The sequence below is a fragment of the Phalacrocorax aristotelis genome, chromosome 5, assembly GCF_949628215.1.
Source record: "Phalacrocorax aristotelis chromosome 5, bGulAri2.1, whole genome shotgun sequence".
NCBI lineage: Eukaryota > Metazoa > Chordata > Aves > Suliformes > Phalacrocoracidae > Phalacrocorax > Phalacrocorax aristotelis.
In genome coordinates, this window is record NC_134280.1 from 26782733 (window position 1) to 26805662 (window position 22930).

At 37.0% G+C, this 22930-nt stretch overlaps 1 protein-coding gene across 1 annotated transcript in view; it reads right to left on the bottom strand.

Moving 5' to 3' along the window:
- Window positions 1-22930, bottom strand: part of TTN (titin) — a 240981-nt gene that overhangs the window by 201664 nt on the left and 16387 nt on the right. The window contains exons 15-43 of the mRNA XM_075093587.1: window positions 21671-21952; window positions 21327-21392; window positions 20575-20833; window positions 20216-20276; window positions 19888-20100; window positions 19020-19162; window positions 18212-18417; window positions 17867-18097; window positions 17069-17313; window positions 16122-16345; window positions 15840-16004; window positions 15566-15734; window positions 13360-15050; window positions 12981-13262; window positions 12442-12708; window positions 12016-12288; window positions 11645-11908; window positions 11287-11547; window positions 10477-10737; window positions 9703-9966; window positions 9350-9610; window positions 8917-9177; window positions 8215-8475; window positions 7986-8127; window positions 7731-7896; window positions 7296-7527; window positions 6449-6733; window positions 6219-6344; window positions 3880-4068 (exon numbers count right to left, since the gene is read on the bottom strand). Coding sequence (XP_074949688.1) covers window positions 3880-4068; window positions 6219-6344; window positions 6449-6733; window positions 7296-7527; window positions 7731-7896; window positions 7986-8127; window positions 8215-8475; window positions 8917-9177; window positions 9350-9610; window positions 9703-9966; window positions 10477-10737; window positions 11287-11547; window positions 11645-11908; window positions 12016-12288; window positions 12442-12708; window positions 12981-13262; window positions 13360-15050; window positions 15566-15734; window positions 15840-16004; window positions 16122-16345; window positions 17069-17313; window positions 17867-18097; window positions 18212-18417; window positions 19020-19162; window positions 19888-20100; window positions 20216-20276; window positions 20575-20833; window positions 21327-21392; window positions 21671-21952 — 7750 coding nt within the window. The remainder of the gene's footprint in view (window positions 1-3879; window positions 4069-6218; window positions 6345-6448; window positions 6734-7295; window positions 7528-7730; window positions 7897-7985; window positions 8128-8214; window positions 8476-8916; window positions 9178-9349; window positions 9611-9702; window positions 9967-10476; window positions 10738-11286; window positions 11548-11644; window positions 11909-12015; window positions 12289-12441; window positions 12709-12980; window positions 13263-13359; window positions 15051-15565; window positions 15735-15839; window positions 16005-16121; window positions 16346-17068; window positions 17314-17866; window positions 18098-18211; window positions 18418-19019; window positions 19163-19887; window positions 20101-20215; window positions 20277-20574; window positions 20834-21326; window positions 21393-21670; window positions 21953-22930) is intronic.

Genomic DNA, 22930 nt, shown 5'->3' on the forward strand with positions numbered 1-22930 from the left:
GTCACTCTCAGATGGGTGCTGCACTCGGCTTGTCCTGCAGGATTAACTATTCTGCACTTGTATATACCCTTGTGGTTCTGACCAACTTTCATCAATCTTAAACTGCACAGTGGCCCATGATGTTTTAAGGAACACAATGCAGACTCCTCAACTATTAGCTGATTGCACAGCCAAACCACGCAAGGTGTAGGCACACCCTTCATTATACAAAAGAGTAACACATCATCTCCTTCTTTTACAGTGGTTTCTGAAGGCAGAGTTTCAAGAAACTCTGGTGCTTTGGCATCAGTTTCTGTGATGTCTTCACATGGCACAACATCAGGATAGTAGACTCTGTTTCTTTGCTTCTCATTTTCATAGGGTCTTTGAGAGGTAGATATAAACAAGCTTGAGGTTTTCTTGGAAGATTCTTGCTTAACTTCAGGTGATTTAAACTGACAATCTTTGGCTGTTTTAAAGCTTTTAGTATCTGATTCAAGGGTAATTTTTGTTACTGCTTTGCCTTGTGCTTCTTTTGCTAGGTAAGAATAAAGTTAGGAAAAGGATTAGGTCAGGTGTTTTGCAGGAATTAAAAAATATACTTTGGGGAAAAAAACCCCGATAATTAGTATTAAAAGAATGTCCAGCATATTAGTGCTACAACAACACTATTAAACATGAGTGATTACACATTTAAGAGCTCTATTCCTGCTTGGCTAATTCTAGGTTCCAGTTAAGCCTATGGGACTTTCATGGGACAAAAACTTGGTCTGTAATGCCTGATACAAGCACATCTTTACTTTTAATTGAGAGCCTCAATTTAGAAAGTAGCAGCAGAAGATTAGGTAAAGCACTTTGCACAGCTCAAGAGTGAAGAAAGAAACTTCAGTATGTAAGAACCAAATTAACAGGGTCAATGGTTTCCTCATTATTCACATTAGCTTTCTGTTCTTGATTCCTTTGAGCTCAGCAGAAATACTATCACCTGTCCAGTGTGATGATAACACATTTTTGACTCTTCACAAGTGGTAATACTTCTAACATTTTAATATGCTGATATCAGGAACAAGTAGAAGGACTCTTAGCAAAAATAAATACTTAAATCTCAGGGAGAGTGAAGGGTGGAAGATAATTAATTCGTGCAGTAGTACAATACTTGCACATATTAATCCTTTCAGGTACATTGACCTATATTGCCAACCTTGGAATTGGAACCCTGGGTTTATTGGAAACAATTTGGACCCATAGAGTACAGGTATCTAGTTCAACATTGCTTATCTGACACTCTTATCTTCCTTAAACTCCAGCTTCAGGAATTCTCAAAATGTAAAAATTCCTACCAGCCTTTTTTACTTTACATCTCACTGCATATCATGAAGGATATGAGGAATTAAAAGCCTCAGACATCTATGACTTGCTGGGAAAAGTCATGAAGTTACAATACCAACTTTCTAGCACTGCACATGTCACTTATGAATAGAGCTATAAATGTGGAGGAAAAACTCCAAAGCATTATTACTAGAGCTTTGTCAATTAAACACTGATAATAAAGGAAATATGAGTGATCTGTTGGCAGCGATAAAGAAGTGGCAAAAGGTAAGTCATAATGTTAAAAGTCGGATAACCACCTTTGACTGTTAGTATTGCAGCAGTTGTTGTCCCTCCGTAATCATTATATACAGTACAACTGTACAGTCCTTGATCTGTCAGCTGGGCATTTAGGATTGTGAGTAGTAGGACACTTCCATTTTGTGATATCTTCAATTTTTCAGACACTTTTATCATTTCACCTTCGTGGGCCCAAAGAAAGTCAGAGAAGAATTCATTTTCTAAGCCACATATGAACTGAGCAGTGTCACCACATTTCACAGTTATGTCTCTGAGCTGTAAGAGAATCTTTGGAGGGACATCTTTCATTTCCCAAGCAGTAGCCACAGAGATTCTGGTGCTCTGAGATGTTTGAGAAAGGAACGTTGTGTGCATGGCTTCCATTTCTTCAACTGATGTAGCCTTCATGGTCAAACTTTCTGATACGCTTTCAAAAACCTGTACACCCAACTCCTGTGATGGTTGTTGCACTGATTTAAATTCCTTTTTATAAGTTTTAATGTTCTTCTTTGTGAGAGGAGCAACACGAAGTTCTGATATAGCCTGTGACTGGACAGACTCTTTTACGTCTTTCCCAGAACTTTGCCTATCTAGGGCTTGCACTGTGTAATCAAGTAACAAAAATAACAATAGCATTAGTATCTAAAGAACGTTACTGGGCCATGCTCTGAACAAAATCAAACAGCATGGAGGATGAAAAAGAATGATCTTCATCTGAAAACTCAGCATGCCAGATGCGCTACGCTCTTGTCACAAAGATTATCTATTCCCATATATGAATGACAAGTGATGCCTAAGCTAGGCATGCAGTTGATACACAGCTGATGTTTGTCTCTTCTTTCACTGAAGTTGTCTATTTTAGTATTGGAAACTTATTATGGAACTTTTTAAAGAGGTATTTTCTTCTTTTTTTTCTACAGGATATTGCAAAATACCTTAGTCAATGCTATAAGTACCACTTAATTACTTGTTTTAAAAATGTGAAAGCCTTCAGCAAAATGATTCTATTCTTTGACCTATATCAAGATACAAATTTGCAAATTTCTGAATTTTACAGCTTAAACAGAAGAAATTAGAGTGGCTGGGTTGCAGAGAGTAGGTACTACTAACATTAGCAGGTAAAGAAAAGGTGTGAAACAAGGAGAGAAGAATATTAGTAACAGAATAAAAGTGTGGTATACAACAAACTGAATCCCTTTGAAGTAAAAATGGGGCTTTACCTTCTGCAGTCACTGTAAGTGTAGCTGTACAAGTTGTTTCTCCAGCACTATTTCTTGCCTTGCAAGAGTATTGGCCAGCATGCTCTAAGAAAGCATCTACTATTATCAGTATAGCTGTGCCTGTAGACTCATCAAAGTGGAAAACTAAGTCTTTTGTTGGCAACATGAGTTGTTGATTATGAAACCACTGGATTTTTGGTTTGGGCATGCCAGAGACTCTAGCTTGAAATCTGACTGATTCCCCGCTGCATACCCTGCAGCTTGAAATAGGCTGGATAAAGGTGGGCCTTTGGCCAACAGACTCCTCCTTAAGTGAAACAGATGAAGAAACATGCCAATGGGACTCTGATGTAACTTCTTCAACCTTTTTAAATCCTGAAAAGAAGCATGCCAACTTTTAATTTCTTACCCTATGCTACAATAAATTTTCTCGCTCATTCAAGATATTTTTTCTAACTTGCAACTTAACAGCATGAATTATTCTAATTAATCATTTATAAAATCTGTTGCAAAAAGAAAACAAAATATTTATGGTTAAACAATATAAAGGACAATATAGAACTTAAATAGCAAATTCTCCAGACAATATTTCTGGTCTAAAACTTTGGTTAATGTTTCATCATTTTGTATGAAAGTAAACTATTTCTTTTCAGCTGCCCAAGTAACTGGTACACATCTTTGTTTAACATGTTTTCCAACACTTTCAAAGTAATTCATTTTATACAAAAACTCTTACTAGATTCTCCTCGCAGTCAAATCAAAGAATGTGTAAGTACAGCTCTTCCATTAGAAAGAAGGTTTCTACCATGTTTGGTGCATGACAGACTCTAATACTGGAGAGAATGAAAAGGTGAGGTGCATGGAACACTGAAAAATTGTGAAATATGTTTTCCTGTGCATGACCTATATTTGGGAGACATAAATGTATGCCATGGACGTTGTAAACGGTAAGCATTAACTAAGTTAAAAGACAACATGACAGACAATGACTCACATATAATCATCAGTGTATATTAAGATTAGTATTGGAACATGACCTAAATAAGACATCTTCTTTAATGGCACACTGTACCTTCTAACTTCAAAGTAGCAGTGCTTGTCACTTGGCCTACAGAATTACTAGCCACAAAGGTATAGATTCCTTCATCCTCTGGATAAGCTTCAGCAATCTCCAGCTGGTAAGTGTCTTCAAACTGAGTCATTCTAAAAAACCGTGATGGCTTGATCTCTCTCTCCTTGCTGTACCAAGAAACTTTCAGATCTGCTCAAGCAACAGAAAGAAAAAAAAAAGGTGTAACTTATGGTATTAGACTAGTAAATAAACATTATTTTTATATTTATATCTGTCAGAAATCTTAATCTCAAGCATCCTTTTTAAGTTCAAATGTGCTCTGTATTACTTTGGTAATGTATGATCAGTGGAAAGTGGCCTCTTGTGGCTTTAATTTTTGATTTCTGCACTGAAAATATTTGTATGGGAAAACTGATTCTGGTGCTGCTATTTCCTAAGTAAAAATAATTTTCCTTTACCCTCTTAATGTGTAAATTTAAAATATTTTGCTACTACTAGAATCAGAGAAAGTCTCATTTTTAAAAAAGGATTCTGCTACAATTGCCTGATTAAACAGACTATAAAATCACTAGGTTGAGCTGAGAAGGTTAAAGAAATTAAAACAGAATATCCTTTTTCTAAGGAGAGTACCTTGCCTCTTTTTGTTGCAAATATTATGTTTTACACACCGTATTTCTCAAGAAAAATCCTGTCTTTGTACCTTTCTAAAATGCCTATATAACATGTTGTGTTGCTTGACTTATATAGGTTCGTGTAGACTTGGGAAAGAAGAGGACTGAAGCAGACTTTAACCTTGCCTCTCCACCTGGCACTATATTACATCATGAATCAAATGTTTTCACACAAATAGTGTGCTGTTACTGTCATCAGAAGAAAGAGGCAATGTTTTCAATAGGCAGCTGCATAGTGGGTACTGTTAAACACCTGTGTTTGCAATCACGTATTGCCTAACCTAATATAAAAGTTTTTCGCAACGCAAGTGAGAAGTATGGAAATACATTTGGGTACAATATTCAATCAAGGAAATTTTCAATGGGAAAACTTTCTTCACCAAAAGGGTTATCAAGTGCTGGAACAGACTGTCCAAGGAAGTGGTTGAGTCACCATTCCTGGAGGTGTTCCAAAGATGTGTAGATGTGGCACTTAGGGACATGGTTTAGTGGTGGGCTTAGCAGTATCAGGTTTACAGTTGGACTCGATGATCTTAAAGGTCTTTTCCGACCTAAACTATTCTATGATCCTATGAAAGGGGACCTAGATGAAAGGATCCTATGCTCTCTGCTGTAAATGCAGCTTCCACATTCACATAAATACAAGTAGTTCTTGTAAAAAAAGTTGCACTACCATGCTTTGCACAGAGGGCAGGCCAGTGTTTCCAACATACATTTTCTGATTTTTAGCACCACTTCTAAAGCAGAATCGGATTTCTTGTAAAGCTTTTTTAAAAAAAGTGGAGTTTGATTTCAAGCAATGGAAATGCAAATTATATATATTTGCATATAAATGTATATTAACAATTTTATGTGGATTTTTACACAGCTATCACTCAAGATTATTTTTAAATTTTGAGTTTTATTTATCTGTAAACAATTGTAAATACTTTGGAATTGGAACTGGATCTTATTGTGCAGTTTACCATGTGAATATTTTATTACTAGTCATACTCAAGGCCATTTATTGAAGTGAAGAAAGGTAGTTTTATTTGGGTTTTTGTTAATTTGGAAATAATGATTTTTAATGTAGGATGGTATTCTATCTCACTAAAACTAGCAAACTTATTTAAGGAAAATCTACTCTTAAAAAGACAATGAACGAACACGTTTTTATGCTAGGAAAAAGAATGCAATTGTAGTTTATTGTTTGCAGAGTGATATGAAGTACCTAGGAATATTAGGATAAAGGTTGAGGCACGGTTTCAGCCTGTTTGTTTAGTTAATTGACATGACACTGTGTGTCATCAGAAACTTTGTTATGTTCATTTAACATGATAATGCTTTTCCACCATGATACTCCGTGTTTTGAAACTCTGCATTTTAATCACTGACACAGGTTTCCAACATCAGTTAGCATTTGAAATGCTGAGGAGTTTCCAAAGACAAATCTCTTGAAACAGATCTTTTTAAAAACTCTTAATGTTTATGACTGTTTATAACTTCCACTTGCTTATGACTTGCTTAACTGATAATTGTCAGTGAGTAACATTTTGCTGTTTGTGTATATCAAATAACCGTACTTCTATGGAAAGACTGGTCCCAGTACATATACTGTTGCACTTTTTCTGAGTTCAGGTTGAAAAATTCTCAAAAATGAAAAGATGTACTGGATTTCATTAAACCCACCTGTCCCTGTAACTCTGCACTGAAAACGAGCAGACTGTCCCTCAGATGTAACAGCATCACGTAGGGGTATTATGACAGCAGGTGGATACACTGGCACTTCTAGTTCAGGAGAAACCACTTCTGGGACTAAAGGATAAGAAAAAAAAACAGTAATTTTGAAAGATTAAGATAATCACACACGTGTGGACAGTCTTACTTCATAGATATTGTTAGGCGCACAGGAAACTTACTTTCCACCGAAAGTGAAGCTGAAGTTGTAGCAACTCCATAGTCATTTTTTGCTTCACAGGTGTACACTGCTGCATCTTCAGGGAAAGTTTCAATCAGCAAAAGAGTATATTCTTGTGCATCATGAAGAAATTTGCACTTGAAACCTGGAGAAAGCTGTTGATCATCTTTGTACCAGGAAATTTTGGGCTGGGGTTTTCCTGATATCATAGCACAGAAGCGGGCAGGTTTGCCAGACTCCACAGTGGTTGGCTCTAGCTCCTGAATAATCTGGGGTGGTTCTGGAGCTGCAAAATGCAGGGTGGGGGTGGGGGTGGGAAAGGGGAGAGGAGAGAGAGAAACGTCATTATTGATATATATCAAGGCTTCAAAAATATTAGCAAAGATTTTTTTTTTTATTCCAAATCTTGCATGCCCATGCAAATCTGCCCTTTTCCTTGATACAGGGGGAATGATTTAGCAGCAAGTGCCTTAACGTAATTAGCTGTGTTGGCAGAAGTGTTTTCTGGTGAAACGTGTCCAAGAATTCTCAGGTTGATCCCTCTGGCAAGGCATATTTTTTCATATGAACAAACGACTTTATTTGGACATGAGAATTTCCTGGTCTAAATAAAATATGTCGGGGAAAAGAACTGCTATAACACTTTCATCAGCTATCCAGATATTTCAGTAGAGCAAGAAACATCCATGTACATGAGGATTTTGGTAGTGTTCCAGACATAAGATTCTCTTTCGGTTTTGGTCTTTTTTTTTTTCCTTTCAGATTTAGAATTCCAGAGAAGCTATATAGATATCAGAAAAACACAGGGTAATAAATACAGTCAAAGCATTGTTTGCAGGGAAACATACCATTCACATAAAGAACAACAGAACTCCTATTCCGTCCTGCAACAAAAGTATATTCTCCAGCATCAGAATAAGTGGCTTCAAAGATGGTCATTCGATGAACTCTTCTTTCCACCACATAACTGTATCTTTCCTCATATTGGAAGTTGATCTCAATACCATCCTTGTACCACTGTGGTTCAATGTCATCTTCATTGACTTCAAACTCAATTTCAGCTCTTTGTCTCTGAATGACCTTTGAACAAGTAGAATTAATGTTAGAAATAGCATTTTTTTTTACAGATGGTCCCACATTCCAGTTTCCTAGAAGAAGGTCCTGACCTTATGATTAGAGATTTTTGTGTTAGGAGTCTTGCTGGTTAGATACCATTGCTCTTCCTTTGCATTATTCTTTGAGTGACAAAGTTATGAATATTTATTCTTCTGTATAGGTCATACCTGGATATCTTTACGGACACTTCTGATACGAATATCACGACCTTCCACTATCAAATTGGCGCTGGATGTGTTTCCACCTGCTACTACAGTGTACCGACCAGCGTCAGACATTCTTGTGGAGGGAATAATGAGACGATGGACATATTTCTCTCTCTGAATTTTCATCCTAAGGCCATCAGAAAAGAAAATGAACAAATTATTTCCTGGGAGAAAATACATAACAAAAGTCAATATGGTGTAGAAACATTAATTTACCTGTCACCTATCTGGAGTTCTTGTCCATCCTTCATCCACTGGACCTGAATGTCAGGTTCTGAAATTTCACATTCAAAAATAGCCCTCTTCTTCTCCACAACCTTGATGTCTTTAATATGCTTCCTAAATTCAATGTGACGAGCTAGGGCAGAAAAAATGTAACATGAGAGCTATAATGCTAGTTGAGCCACTAGAAGTCACTAAATATACAAATCAAGAGGGTAAATACCTTCCACATATAAAGTGGCTGATGAAGCTGCTTTTCCAGCAACAAAAGTGTATTCTGCAGCATCACCAAAATGTACATTCCTTATGGAGAGGGAGTGTGTGAGCTTCTTTGTTCTTATCTGGCATTTATCAGTCGATTTTATTTCTACCCCATTCTTTAGCCATTTATATGAGATACCTTCATAGTTAACAGTAACTTCAAATGTTATTGTATCTTTCTCTTCAGCGTTGATGTCTTTTAGCATGGAGGTAATTAGGATGGCTAAAAGAAAAGAAATTAACATTGTTTGGGGGTTTTGTTTTGTTTTGCTTTATTTTAAACACATTAACTGGATCAGAGATGTTTAAAATTCTTTAAGATAGATTCTGATATTTTTTTTGTAATATCAAAAGGAAGGATCTGTGTCCAGAATCAGTACTACAATTAAATTTCCCAAAATGTCTGAATGACATAGGAATCCAAATTCTGTCTCCTATGGTGACTTGCTGTTTAGGCATGTTGTTCTAAACAGAATAACCCAGGATCTGACTTCCAAGTCCACATCTTCTAGACCTCTTTTAAAAATGTGATTGGGGCTGTTTAGGATTATCTGAAAATCTACAACAGTGCTGGTTTTGTCTGAATTGCACCGAGTGCATGTATTAACACAAACTCTATGACTGGTAACTGTAAAATATTCTGGTTAATGTCTTTTTTACGTACGTTTTACAGTCAGAGTTGCACTGACTCTGTCATTTCCACAGACAAATGTGTATTCTGCAGAATCTTCACTGCTCGTGTTCATGATATTGAGCTGATGGAGTTTCCCCTGGACCACTATTTTGAACTTTTCACTCATTTCAATCTCCACACCATTTTTCAACCAGACAGCAGGCACATTGAAATGAGAAACTTCACATTGAAAAGAGGCGGTTTTGGTCTCAGGGATCTCAATATTTTTCATGGTCTTTGTGATGTGTATGGCTAAGTGGGGGAAAAAAAAAGACAAAAAGAAAGGATTTTTTTAAAAGTCAATATGTGTAAAGACTGCAAAAAACCCAAGGGTAACAGGCTAAGAAGTGTCAGGTCAAGTTGTTTAATCTGAGTTGGTGGAGCAATTCATATAATTACTTTCTTACAAACTTACAATACTTACTTTCCACAAACAGTTTTGCTTTACACTCAATTTGCCCAACAAGAGCTGTGTATTCCCCAGCATCAGCAGGAGATATGTTATGCAGCATAAGTTTGTGAACTTTCCTTTGAGAGATCATCTTGTATTTATCACTTTGTTTAAGCTCAACATTTTTGTGGAACCATCGGACTGGTACAGTATCATGGGATACACTCAGTTCAAAGGAAACAACAGCATTTTCCAAAGCAGTCACATCCTTTGGCTTTTTGATGACCTTGACAGCTTGAGGAAAAAAGTTAGCAAGATTCAGCAGTGTGTTTGATTTGAATTTCAAGCAACACATTAAAACTAATATTCAAACTAGATTTACTTACTTTCCACATGAAGTCTGGCATTTGCTCCTATCTTTCCAAGCTTAAAGCTATAAACAGACTCATCAGTGACGACACAGTGTTTGATTTTCAGTGTATGAACAGTTCCTTTTACTGAAATTTCATATTTGTCATTTGATTCAAGTTCAACACCATTTTTAATCCACAGAGCTCCTTTCACATCAGGGTGGGTCAGTTCTACACTGAAAACTGCCTCCTGTGTTTCTGTCACAGTCAAGTTTTTTAGTGTCTTCTTTATCTTAACCGCTAGGGAAAAAAAAAAAAAAAAGAAAAAACTTGACAAAACAGACCAAAATTAAAAATTATAGTACGTATAACAATCCTAATAAAACTGAATCATGGTGCTTCATTTTGAAATATAGTATGTATATATTGATTTACACAGTTTCACTGAAGTGGTGTGCTTGGAACCCAAAAAGGAACATTTACTTGTAGCGTCCATGAGAAACAGATTTTTGTTTCATAAGTTTACTACAAAACTAGCAAAGAGTGAATCTCTACCTGCTAGTCCGTACCTTGAATAAAATGTATTTTTATTAAAATACCAGGCTAAATTCAAAATATGGAGAGTCCAAAACACAGTAAGTTTGCCACCTCAGAAAGCACATCATGATATAAAAATATTTTCAAAAAATGAAGCAAAATACACTTGTTTCTTGATCCAAGAAACTTGGATCCAAGGGCTTGAGTCAAGTCACAGTGAGTGATGCTGGACTGAGTGTTAAAGACATCAGTTAGTTACAAAAAAATACTGACCTTCGACCTTCAATTTAGCAGATGTCTTTGAGCTTGCTATTTCATAGCTATATTCACCCATATCATCCAGTTTTGTGGCAGGGATATTGAGCCTTCTCTTCACACCATCAGATTCAGCACGATACTGATCTGTCATAGGTAATGGTCTACCGTTTTTTAGCCACTGGCCGTCTGATTCAGGATTTGCCACCTCACATTCAAAAACAGCCCTCTGGGACTCAGCCACAGTCAGGTCAGTGAGAGGCTTTGAAATGGCACCACCTGTTGAAAGCAAAAGCACATCTTTTTGTTTTGTTGCTGTTCAACTTTCCCCCATACGGAAATGCAACCATGTGAAAAGTTGATGCTGAAATTCTTTGCCCTAATTTGTAGCATGCCAATAGACATTCTGAGTTCTGTGAAAAGTCAAGAATAGAATGTGACCTGAACATCACAAAAATATGTTTCTTACCCATGTCCTTGTTATTATCATTTATTATTTTTATTATCAGTGCAAGTATACTGAATATTCAAGACAAAAACTTCTTTTTTACACTAATTACATCAAAAGCATACTACAGCATTCCATACTGTGGCTCTGATTTAGCAAAACATTTAAGCACTTACTTAAAACTTGGCTGAATTCAGATTATACCAATTCACAAAAGATAAGAGGAAGAGCAAGGACAACATAGGGAAAAAAGAGAAATTAAAGAAAAATGAAAGTACAAAACCAGTACAATTGCTACAATTACAAAATCCAGTACAATACAGTGATTATCATTTTTAAATCACAGTGAAATAAAAATCTTGGACTTTAACCCTACTAACCTGCTACTATAAGCTTTCCAGATGTTTTCTTCTCTCCAGCATAAAATACATATTTTCCTTCATCATCTTTCATCATCTTCACTACTGTCAATTTATATGTTTTTCCATGTGCTTCGATTTTATATTTAGGACCAGCCTTGATCTCTTGGCCTTTGAAATGCCAAATTACATCAATCCCTGAATGGGAGAGCTCAACCTCAAAAGACACATTCTGTGTTTCAGTGCAGGTGATGTCATGAAGACCTCTAATAATCTGAATTTCTGTAAAAAGAATACATTACAAATATATTAGTTGCTTCCACAGTTTTGTATTTAAAGAAATAATTTTACAAAGAACTATGTCTTAAAGGAAACCTACCTTCAACTGTGACATTGCAACTTGTTTCAACTTTGCCAACCATTAGCTTATAATGTCCTTCATCTGATGCATGGGTTCTGGTAAGCACTAGCCTCTGTTTAGTGCCTTTACATACAGCTTGTACACGTTCATCAGGTTTTATGTGATGATCATTTAGGTACCATTTGGAGGAAGACACATCAGGTGCTGAAACTTTGCATTCAAGAATAGCTTTTGTTCCTTCAACTACATGAACATCTTTTAGAGGCACCACTATTTCCACACCTGTCAAGTTACAAAAATATTGATCATGAAAAAAGCTATATCTTTAAGAAGTAATCCTAAAGGACCCAAAAATCAAACACCCCTTCAAAATCATGATAATGACTTACTGTACACTGTGATCCGTCCAGTAGTTGACAGGCCAAGACCAGGAACACTAAAAGAGTAAGTTCCGCTATCTTCCTTTGTTGCATCTTCTATTAGCAACATGTGTGACTGTTTATCCAACACAATGTGAATACGATCACTTGATTGAATTTCATGACCATCTTTCATCCAGACACCTTCCACATTTTCTAGGGAGACTTTAACTTCAAGTTGTACAATATCTCCCTCACAGACTTTTTGATCAGTAAGTCCTTGAAGAATAACCATGGGACGAGCTGTGGAATGAAATGAAGTTAATTAATTCTCATAACAGATAAGCAGAATATTGGATATTAAGGCAGCATGGGATATAGTGATATAACTATAATATATGCTATAATATAGAAAATCTATAATATATAGACAATACAAGTATTAGAAATGCTTACGCTTCATCTTCAGTGTGCAGTGAGTCCTTTTGCCATCAACAACAAAGCTATACTCTCCTTGATCATCTTTATTAACATCTTTAATAGTGAGGATTTGGCGACCACGGCGGGATGCAATCACATATTTATGGTTAGAAGTGAGTTCAACATCACCATGATACCATTTCCCCTCCACATCTTCTGGGGAAACCTCGCACTCAAGTTCACCTGAGAAGGATTCTGGTACTTCAACATCCTCAAGTTCTTTAATAAACTCAATCACAGCACCTACAGGCAAAAATAACACCATTCATGAGTAACCTTGATTAGATACTCCTGACGAAAACATTTCTTATTAAATGAGCCTAAGGAAATTAAGATATACATGGTGTAACCGTTTTACATAAATATATCTCCAAACTTGCATACTGGATTCTGAGAATATGAAAGCAGCTTGAACATTTCTTAGTGCGTTAAACATCAGTTTAAATTGCTTTATTTCTTCCTGAAGCTGATTTCTCTTCAACAGTACTCATGGTACTGAGCTGTGTGCTTCTTACCTTCAACAGTAAGCTTTGCGGTAGTTTTTATGGATTCGTCTTCTATCAGTGCACAGCTGTAGTCATCAGCATCAGACATTTCAATTGCTAGTACAGAAAGAAAATGAGCCTTTCTGTCCGAGTGCATCCTGTATTTGTCTCCCGAATGAATCTCAATTCCATCCTTAAACCATTTCACTTTGACAAAGGGCTCTGATGTCTCACATTCAAACGTTGCCATGGAGTCCCTCTCTTTAGCAACAATATCTTGTAACTTCTGGGTGAAGCTGATTAACTGCTTGGCTGCAAAACAACATGCAATGAATCAACAGTGTTCTGGCCATATATATTTAACACACTATGATAAGCTGTAGGATAAAAGTAAGAGAATTTAAATTACCTTGTACTAACAGGAAAGCATGGCTAGAAGTTTCACCAGCTATATTGACTGCTTTCACCATGATGCTGGCAGAATCATCAGAAGTCACATCTCTGATGACTAATTCACAAACATTATCTTCAGGCCAGTACCAATACACACGATCACTCCTTTCAATTTGCACACCATTTTTGAACCATTGGCACTCAGGGTCTGGTTTTCCCACGACTCTCACACGGAAGTGTGCGTCTGTCCCCTGGGCTACAGTCTGGCTTTGAATTCGTTCAAATATCTTGGGAGCCTCCATGCTTGGACTAAGCTCAACCTTCTCTGGTTTGAATGTTGGAATGGTGATTTTGCCTTCAGGAGGAAGTGCTTTCTTTTCTTCCTCTGGGATCTCTTTGGTCCAGTGAAGAAGTTCTTCTTTTGTCTTTTTTAACATTTCTTCATATGATTCATCTTTTTTGCGAGACTTAAGTTCCACAGCAGTGATGGCTTCATAATAACCTTCTTCTGTCCTACGCTTGAATTTACTACGCAACTCTTCAGATTCCTCTGAAAGCTTCTCATGAGTGATTCTTTCAGCCCTTTTCAGTTTCACCACTTCTTTGGTTGTTGCCTCTGCAGGTTTGTCTACCTTCTGTACCTCAAACAGAAGTTTTCCAGGCTCTGTCACTACAGGCTCATGTCTGGGTTCAGGAGCACGACGAAGAACAGATCTGAAGTCTTCCCTTTGCTGGATCTCTAGCCTCACCTTATGTTCAATAAATCCTTCTGGATTCTCTGCAGTGACTTTCACTTCTCCTGTGTCATACGATTTGCAGTCCACAATATCCAGGTAGTAGATTCCATCATAACGGAGTCTAAACCTTTTGCTCTTACGGATCAACTGTCCATTGAGGTACCAGTTAACCTTGGGCAAAGGATAGCCAGTCACACGGCAGCGGAATCGTGCTGTTTCACCTTCTAGGACTCTTGCAGGTTCAGGAACCAAAACAATTTCTGGTTTTTGTTTTTCTTTTTGGTCCACTGCAACTGCAGGAAGAGCACCCTCATGGGCCATTCTTTCTAACTCTTCAATTCGCTGCAGTCCCCTTCTGCCTTCTGGCAACTGGGATTCTTCCACAAGGCTTTTCTCATCTTTCACGATCAGGGTAGCAGAAGTATGGTCTGTACCATATTTGTTAGTTGCCCTGCAAGTGATCACTCCACTATCTCTGGAATAGGCTACTCCATAGTCCAGGCTACAGTACCCAAACTCATTGATCATGCGGAGTCTGTTAGCTGCTTCCAAGGGTTTGCCATCATGCAACCACTCCACGACCATGGTTGGGTCACCAATTGGTGTAAGCCTGCACTCAAAGTGAGCTGGTCCAAATTGCCTGAGCCTTAAAGATGTGAGCTTCTTCTTAAAAAATGGTTTCTGTTGCTTTTCTTTGTCATAGAGGTCTCCTTCCTCCCATTGCTCTTGACCATAACGCAAATGGAGAGGCTCTAACTCTGGTGCTGCAATCTCCTTGGCTTTGTAAGTTCCTTTTGGAATGATTAATCTCCTTTCTGGTTCAGGTTCTGCGTGTTCAACTTCAACATTTACTTTGCACCGAGTAGTGTCCCGCCCAGCCTTATTGATAGCAGTAGCCGTATACCATGCAGCATCTTGCCTGGCAGTAGATTCAATTTTAAGGGCAGCTGCCCCTTTGGTTCCCTCAATCCTGAAATATTAAAACATTTTTTTTTATTTTTTTTTGCACTTCTTTGTTACTAAATTTTTCCCTTCTCCAAAAATAAGTCAAAGCCTCCAAAGGCAAGTCTCTGGAGGAATTAGATAACGTTTTTATGTTTATTCATGTTTATGAGTACAGTCCTTAAGAATCAAACAGATAAGTATAATAAAAAACAGTCTTGAAGTCAATGGTAGTTTTGCCTGCAGAGAACTTCAAAATCAGAGAGATAAAGGTTCCCTAAATTTCTGTCGTAAAATCATTGGCTTTGTAAATGCAAAATACACAAATACACAATCTGGAAAAAAAATAAGTTAGTCCTACAAGATATTTCATATGTCAGAGCCTTGCTGCAATGCAAAAGCTGTTAGTAGCTTCAGTAGCCATGGGGCTAAGACCTTAATGAATCCCTTCAGTGGAAGTAAGGGTATTCAGTACTCGGTAGGAGGCACTTTGCAGGATGGTGATCGTTAACTCCTTTACTATTTAAACAAAAAAATGCTTACTTTATTTTGGGGTATTTATGAGGTACAATGATGTCACTGTTCTTCAGCCATACAATGTCAGGATTAGGATTACCAGTAGCTTTCACTGCCATCTCCAGTCTTGAGCCCTCCTTTACGCTAACATTCTTCAGCCTTTCCACAAAGCGTGGTCTGACTAGGTCTTCCTTAGCTGAAAGAGCAAGGGTAAGTTATCAGAAGAGGAAATTACATAATCACGGTTTTTAATAAGAAACGTTCCTCAGCCTCCTAAAAAAATAGCATGCACAGTAGATACCTTCCACCGTCAGTGTCATTGAAACTGAAGCTTTGCCTGCCCTGTTTTGAGCAATTACAGCCCATTCTCCAGAATCATCAGGCATAGCAGGAACAATGATCAATGACTGGGTGCCATCTTCTTTAATCACTATTTTATGGGTGTAGTCATTAACCACTTGTTGACCTGCAAATACACGTGAAAAAAAAAATGTTACAGTCAAAACAGTATCTCAATAAGGTGTAAAATGCATATAAAATTGGTTTTTAAGATTATTTGTTGATGAAAATGAGGCTAAGGTACCATTGTGGAACCAGTAGGTCTCTGGCATAGGCCTGCCAACAACTTTTAAGTCAAATCTTGCTGTCTGCCCCTGTGAGCATTTAAATGACGTAGGTTTCAGCACAAAAACTGGTTTATATAGTCTCTCTAGTTGTCCTTCATCAGTTTCTTCTAATCTGCGGGCAGGAGAACGAGAAGGAGAACTACGGGCAGGAGACCGGCTTGGAGAGCGTGGAGAAATAGACCTGGAAGGAAAAGATAAGACAGATGTGTATGACATTATCATATAGCAGTGGGCTGACATGATAAACAGAGTTCAACTTTAGCCTTTAGCATTATTTATTTTAAAGAGGTTAACCAATTTATATAAGAAATTGTGACAAAACTAATTTTTATTTGTAGTCAACTTTCTTTAGGTTTTTGACAGCTATTTGTATAGCTGAACAGTATTAGGCTACACCAGAGCCAGGGAAACTGTTGGGTTCTGGATACTGTACAGATATGGATGTAATCCTGTGTACGTTTGTGTGCATGTGTGTCTGTATAAGTAGACAGAACACAATACATGGCAACACTGGATTTTCTTCTGTCATAGAAATACAGCTGTGTCAAGCGTGGGAAGTAAGAGTTACACACAGTACTAAAACTCCAAGTGCAGAAGAATTTTTCTACCAAAGCATGAGTACTTTAAGAAATAAATATGGTTGCTGAAGTTTTAAATCTGACACGATAGCTAGATATGCATGTGAATGACGGTACTCTGGGAACTGCATTGCTCATTAAGAAGGCAAATCAGACAAAGAGTTGGCACATAAATCAATATAAGCCATGAAAACAGCATTTAGAAATTCTCTAGAGGTATACAAACTCCATAACTTAAGCTGTTCGGCTGCTATGTAATGAGTTTTTGGACTGTCTATCACAGCAGACTGAAATCTCATGAGATTTTTATATTATTGTGTACCTACCTATATCTTCTCATAACTTCTGGGCCTGGCATATAGCCTGGACTTGCTGTGGGTGCAACAGGTTCAACGTAGAGTTTTGCTGAGCAAATGGCATTTCCTTTCATATTACTGGCAAAGACAGTATAAATTCCTTCATCTTCAGGTAAAACAACAGGCAAACGCAGACTGGCACTACCATCTTGCAGGACTTCCATGTGGTAGCGCTCTCCATGCCTTATGCGCTTACCATCTTTGTACCATGCAATCTGCATGGAAAGAAAGAGTGGAATGCTATGTGAGCTCTCCTAAAGACAAAGATCCAGTGATGACCCATGCATACAATATATTACAACCTCCTATTTTTCAGCTGATGCTTCATCACAGCCCATGCACATGTGTTAACATTTTTATTTGAAATAAGTAAGAGTAAAGTAATATGTTTTCACAGTAGCCTGAAACACAAGTTTTGGAGCTACAAATTTATATAAAGCCCATTTTGATGAAAAGCAAAGTGACCTAGACCGGACTTTCTACTATGTTCCCCACTTGTGTGGGCTAACTCGGAGATACTCAGAAGCAAGACCAACTTAACTAGTAGATCTAACCATCCTCTGAACTGGCTAACCAACCTAACACCATTCTATTAAGGGACAAAAGGAAAATTCAGCTTCATATCAAAACAAAACACTGGATTTCCTTTGAGATTTGATGCTCTTTATGCAGAATGCAGAATGTCTGACAATGAGATATTAAGGGATTTTTCAAGTAGAGCACCAGATGGTTTTTAAAATAGATTAATGTCATACAGGTTTGGGGTACCTTTGGCAATGGATATCCAGTCGTCTTGCAATGGAAAGTGACTCCTGTCCCCTCAAAGGTTCTGTAATTCTTTAGTCTTAAATCAAATCCTGCTTCTACAGCTTCAGATTCAGAAATATCAACCATCATCTCCTCTCCATCTTCTTCAAGAAGTTCGTCTAAGGTGGTCTTAATAATTCTGAGTTCAATTTCCTTGATTAGTCTTTCTTCAAAAGAAGAAATATGGAATTCCTATACAGAAAAGCAAGACCATTAGTTCTGTGTGTCAGATAATGACCTTGTAGAGAAGTGATCTGTACTGGTAAAATGTCAGTATGCAAAATGAGTATGGAGTGGTAGACATACCTCATCTTCTACAAAAGTTCTGACCATCACTGTATCTTTTGCCATTTTCTTCCTAATTAGGGCTTGTTCTTTTTCATATTCTTTTTCAAAGTCACCATATGAAATAGCTGGGGCTACCTCAGCCACTTTAGGTTCCTGTACATATGCAGTCACCTGAGTTTGGTACATCATTTCTTGTTGCGATTTTATGTAGGCTTCATAATCAGCTAAGAATTAAGAACACGTTAATTTTGATAAGTTTTTGTGGTTTTCACTGGATTGAATAGAGAAAACAAGTGCAAACTTATTTTACTGTTTGTGGTGATTCAGAGTTTCTGTCTGTTTAGCCAATAAAGTACAAAGAGCAATAAAATGCAAAGACTGATGCACTCAGATGTGATTTATAAACAGGTAAAAGTTTTACTGTGCTATATAGGTGTTTTAGTTCTCAAAGTGAAAGCACCTGTAGAGACTATTTTACAATTTCTTCACTGCGGCTCTGATTCCTGCAAACTTTCATGCATTTTTACGACAGTTGAGAAAAAAAAAAAGTTAGCACTCTCTGAATGTCTTATATTACGCAGACTATTACGGACGTCGACAGAAGAAGGTCCCTGTAGCTACATGTTCTAGCAAAGAATATAAGTCCTTCAAGAACCTCCTGTCAAATACACTGTCTTGCAGAAAAAGAGCCACCAGATCTCCTTTTGTGTTTCTTGAATTGACCAAATTTAGCTGCAAAGGATTTGCAGCATAATTTAAAATGTTTTTCCCATTTCAAAGTTAATTTTAAAAAATATTTTTCCCATTTCTTTAATCTATAATGTACCTTCTTCTAGTAAGGAGACCGTTGCAGAAGCTTCTCCATGTTTATTACGAACAACAATAGTGTATTCTCCGGCATCGTCGGCAAAAGTCATGGAAATTTCAAGTTTGCATTCCCCGGTTTCTCTTTTGTAACTCACTTTGTACCTATAGAAAACATAAAAGTCCAAGCTCTCTATAACTCTGATGAACAGACTTTTTAGTGAATTTGCTTTTAGTTATACAATTAATCAGAACCACTCATAACTTGTACAAGCAAAAAAAAGAGAAACATTTGCAGGCAATTCTCATTCAATTAATCTGCAGAACAACATAGGAAAAGTAACTGTGCTGAAACTACAGTACACGTCTACTTTCTTTCTGTTGTCACCAAAATAAACAGGATGCAAACATCAGTACTGAAATATCAAAGATGATGTTATCAACAGAGCAAAATGGTATATGCTGTGTGCATGTAGTTTGTCCTTCTTTGAGATACTGTAGCATGATCTATTTCAAGAATGCTACAAATGTATATTTTTCCTCTGCTAGAAAGTTTGTTGTTTTCTATAGACAACATTTGCATAGGCAGAATGCAAACATTGCATAGACAGAATAAAACCAATGCAAAACTTCTTCCTGATTTGCTTTTAGATGTGTAATATTTCTCGTTTTATGGTCTTTTGAATATAAATAATTTTAAAACTTAGTAGCCTTCTAAAGTCTCACATTAAGACATGATCCTATGATTTTTCCATTTAAAAAAATAAAATTGCACAGAAATCAGTGATGTTATTTGGCTCAGAATCAGTAAGGAAATCAAAATTATTCTGCCAATTAAATATTCTTAAAAATTATGTTTAAGTAGTTTTTGTACGCTGTAGTCAAAGTACCTGTAGCCAGTCGTTAGAGGAACTCCACCTTTTTTCCAGTAGACATGTGGCTTTGGGTTGCCCCCTACTTGGCATTCAAAAATAATGCTCCCACCTTCAATTAATTTATGTACTACAGGTTTTCTTATGAAGAAAGGAGGTACGGGTTCTCCCAATACTTCCTCTGCTGCAGCAGAGACATCTTCCATTACAATGTCCTTTGTCTCCACATAGCTGAAACGAGATTCCAATGCAGGTAAGTGAGCTGATATCTGGAACTCTCATAAACAGAGGCAAGAAGAAACTAACGCCCACCGTTGGAGCAGTCTGTTTAGGAAAGTAACTTTACCGTTTCTCTTCTGTAACAGCCTTCTCAGAAATGGTTTCTCGAGTCTCAATTTCTTCTGAAACTGCAAGGGAAATATGATATGGTGGATTTTAATATACATTACTAGTGCCTAAGCAGTGAGTTTAGTTGACACAAAGAGAGAGAATGTTAAATAGTTGGCTCAGAGGGCCGGGTACTTCCACTGAGGAAGCAAGGTTCCCTGGCCTTTTCCTCATATTCTTACAGCCCTGTTACCTAACAGCCCTGGAATACAACTCGAGGCATATGTTCTACTTGGGAGCTGACAAAATGTCTAAGTTACATTAAGTAATATGCAGTTAACAAAATTATAATCTTCCTACAGTGATAAATATACTTACCTTTCACATACAGGTGGCAAGATGTGCTGACACTCCCAGCCTTATTGGTAGCAGTGCAGGTAAATCTTCCACTGTCTTCTGCAAAGGCTTCACGAATCAAAAGGCGAGCAAGCCCTGCTTTGAAAGTGATCTGGAAGTCCATTGAGCTCTCAATCTTATAGTCTTCCCTGTACCATGTCACAATAGGCTGAGGATGACCAGAGATGTGGCACTCCAGGGTGACAGACTCACCTTCAGTCACAGTCTTATTTTTGAGGCCCTGTATGGCAAAAAAAAAAAAAGTATCACAGTCAGTATGTATTTTCACTACTAAACAGACATTTGAATAACTAAAACCTGTTTGAATGGAAAATTTAATGTCTACTTCAAAAGAGTGTTCTGTTAGCAGTGTATCCAGTAAAAAAAGAGGCATTTTCCAAAGGGAAGTATTTGGTTTTGGGATCTCAGAATATTACTGTTATTAACAAGCAAATTAAAAGGCAGGTTGATGTTTATGCAGATCGTGGCGAGAAATTATTTCCCTGCAGCAAAGATCATTCTAGTATGTGACAAAATTGGGAAGAATCACCCCATAACAGACATTCAGAATAGTTTGTATCAGAGATAAATTGTATGGCTAAGTAAGCCTAATACAGAGTTAAAAAGATTAAATACAGCCAAATTTCATGGTCAGGTTTTCAAAAATAAAATTTAGAATACAAAACATGTGAAAACATAGTGTAACCCTCCTAATCTACATACAAATTACTTACTGAGACTAAGGTGGGTGGAGTAGCAGGGATTTCTGCAGGCACAGGAACTCTGGCAGTTTCTGTCACCTAGGTTGTTTAAAGCACAGTTAATGAACACCTAATGAAGCCAAGGACATAAATAGCAGAATTTAGATAAGAAAAGAAATTATGTAAAGAGAACTCTTCACTTGTCACAGGTAAATATTAGGTCCTTAGAAAGATTTGTGTAAAACAAGAAAAATAAAAGACAGCAGAATGCTGTAAAAGTGGAACATTGCAATGAGGAAACAGCAAACAAGTGAGGCTATGCTACATTTTTAAGGTGAATGTCAGTCAAAGTGGTGGAAATTTGCTTAATAACATACCTTTGCTTCACCTTCCTTACGCAAGACCAAGTGTTCTTCCCGCACTGCTTCACCTTTAATGCTTACACCTGCCTCTTTTTTAGTCTCAATATCATAACGACTTTTATAGGTCTCAGCCGCCTCTCCAAAGGGAAACTGTGGAGGGGCAACTGGCTCTGCTTTTATCCTGACTTCATGTGGCTTTAGCTGAGGTGGTTTCACGGGCTTGGTGATCTTTTGCGCAGCAGAAGTAGCTGATAACTCTTTTTCCAGAGTAGCCATGGCAGATCCAGCTATTGAAACCTAGGGTACAGAGGAGAAAAAGTTACAGCTTTGTTCTCTTGTTTTCAAAGGAGGCAATATATTTCTTGAGCAGATTGCATATGCACCAGTCTTTTCCTTAGTTATGTATTTGTTGACACTGCAACAGCTATATATACGAAAATAACTACTGATTTTAGACTGCAGTAGTAGTATACCAGAGGTGTAACATCCTTGTATTACTTTTGATGTGTCTAACATTCAAATATTTTCTCTTTTTCAAACTTTAGAATTTGTTCTTTAAATGGTCAAGAAGCTCATATGTGCAACATGAGAAATGCCCTCTGAATTTATTCACTTGAGGCTTTAGCTTTCCATTTAATCAGTCTGATACAGCAATAAACAATACTACTAATTACATAACTGTCAGTGATTAAAATAACTGAAGAGATTTCAATATTTTATTGTAAGTGTAATAACTTTGGAAAACATACATAAGTCTCTATGTAATTTTTATAGAGTTTAATTACATTTGAGGGAAAAACCAGTTCATTTTTAAAGTCCAGGTGAAGAAAGAAAGCATGCTTGAATGAGAAAATTAATTAAATAGGAACTTTTAATATTCTGTGAACGAGTCAAACAGAAAAATGGAAAAATTGAAATTAAAAATGGATGGTTATGCAGTCCGGGTTTTTTTCTATTTCAAAAATTAACTTAGTATGTAGTAATCTGCAAGGAAGAAAGAAGCACTGTTTCCAATGTGCTAGTGACCTGACGCATATAATAAGACTGAGAAGGGATACTTCTGCTCTTTAAAAAACCTAAGTTGCTTGACAAATGTTTATGATTTCATTGTATGACATGAAGTATTGAAGTTGCATCCTTAAATTAAAAGCTTGTTTAAATAACTAGTAATTACAAATCACATTTTAGCAGCTTGTGTGTCTGTTTAAAGTCTGCTCTTTATTAGTCAAACAAGCCAATAAAAAGAACTGTAAAAAACATACAACGCGTCTTCTC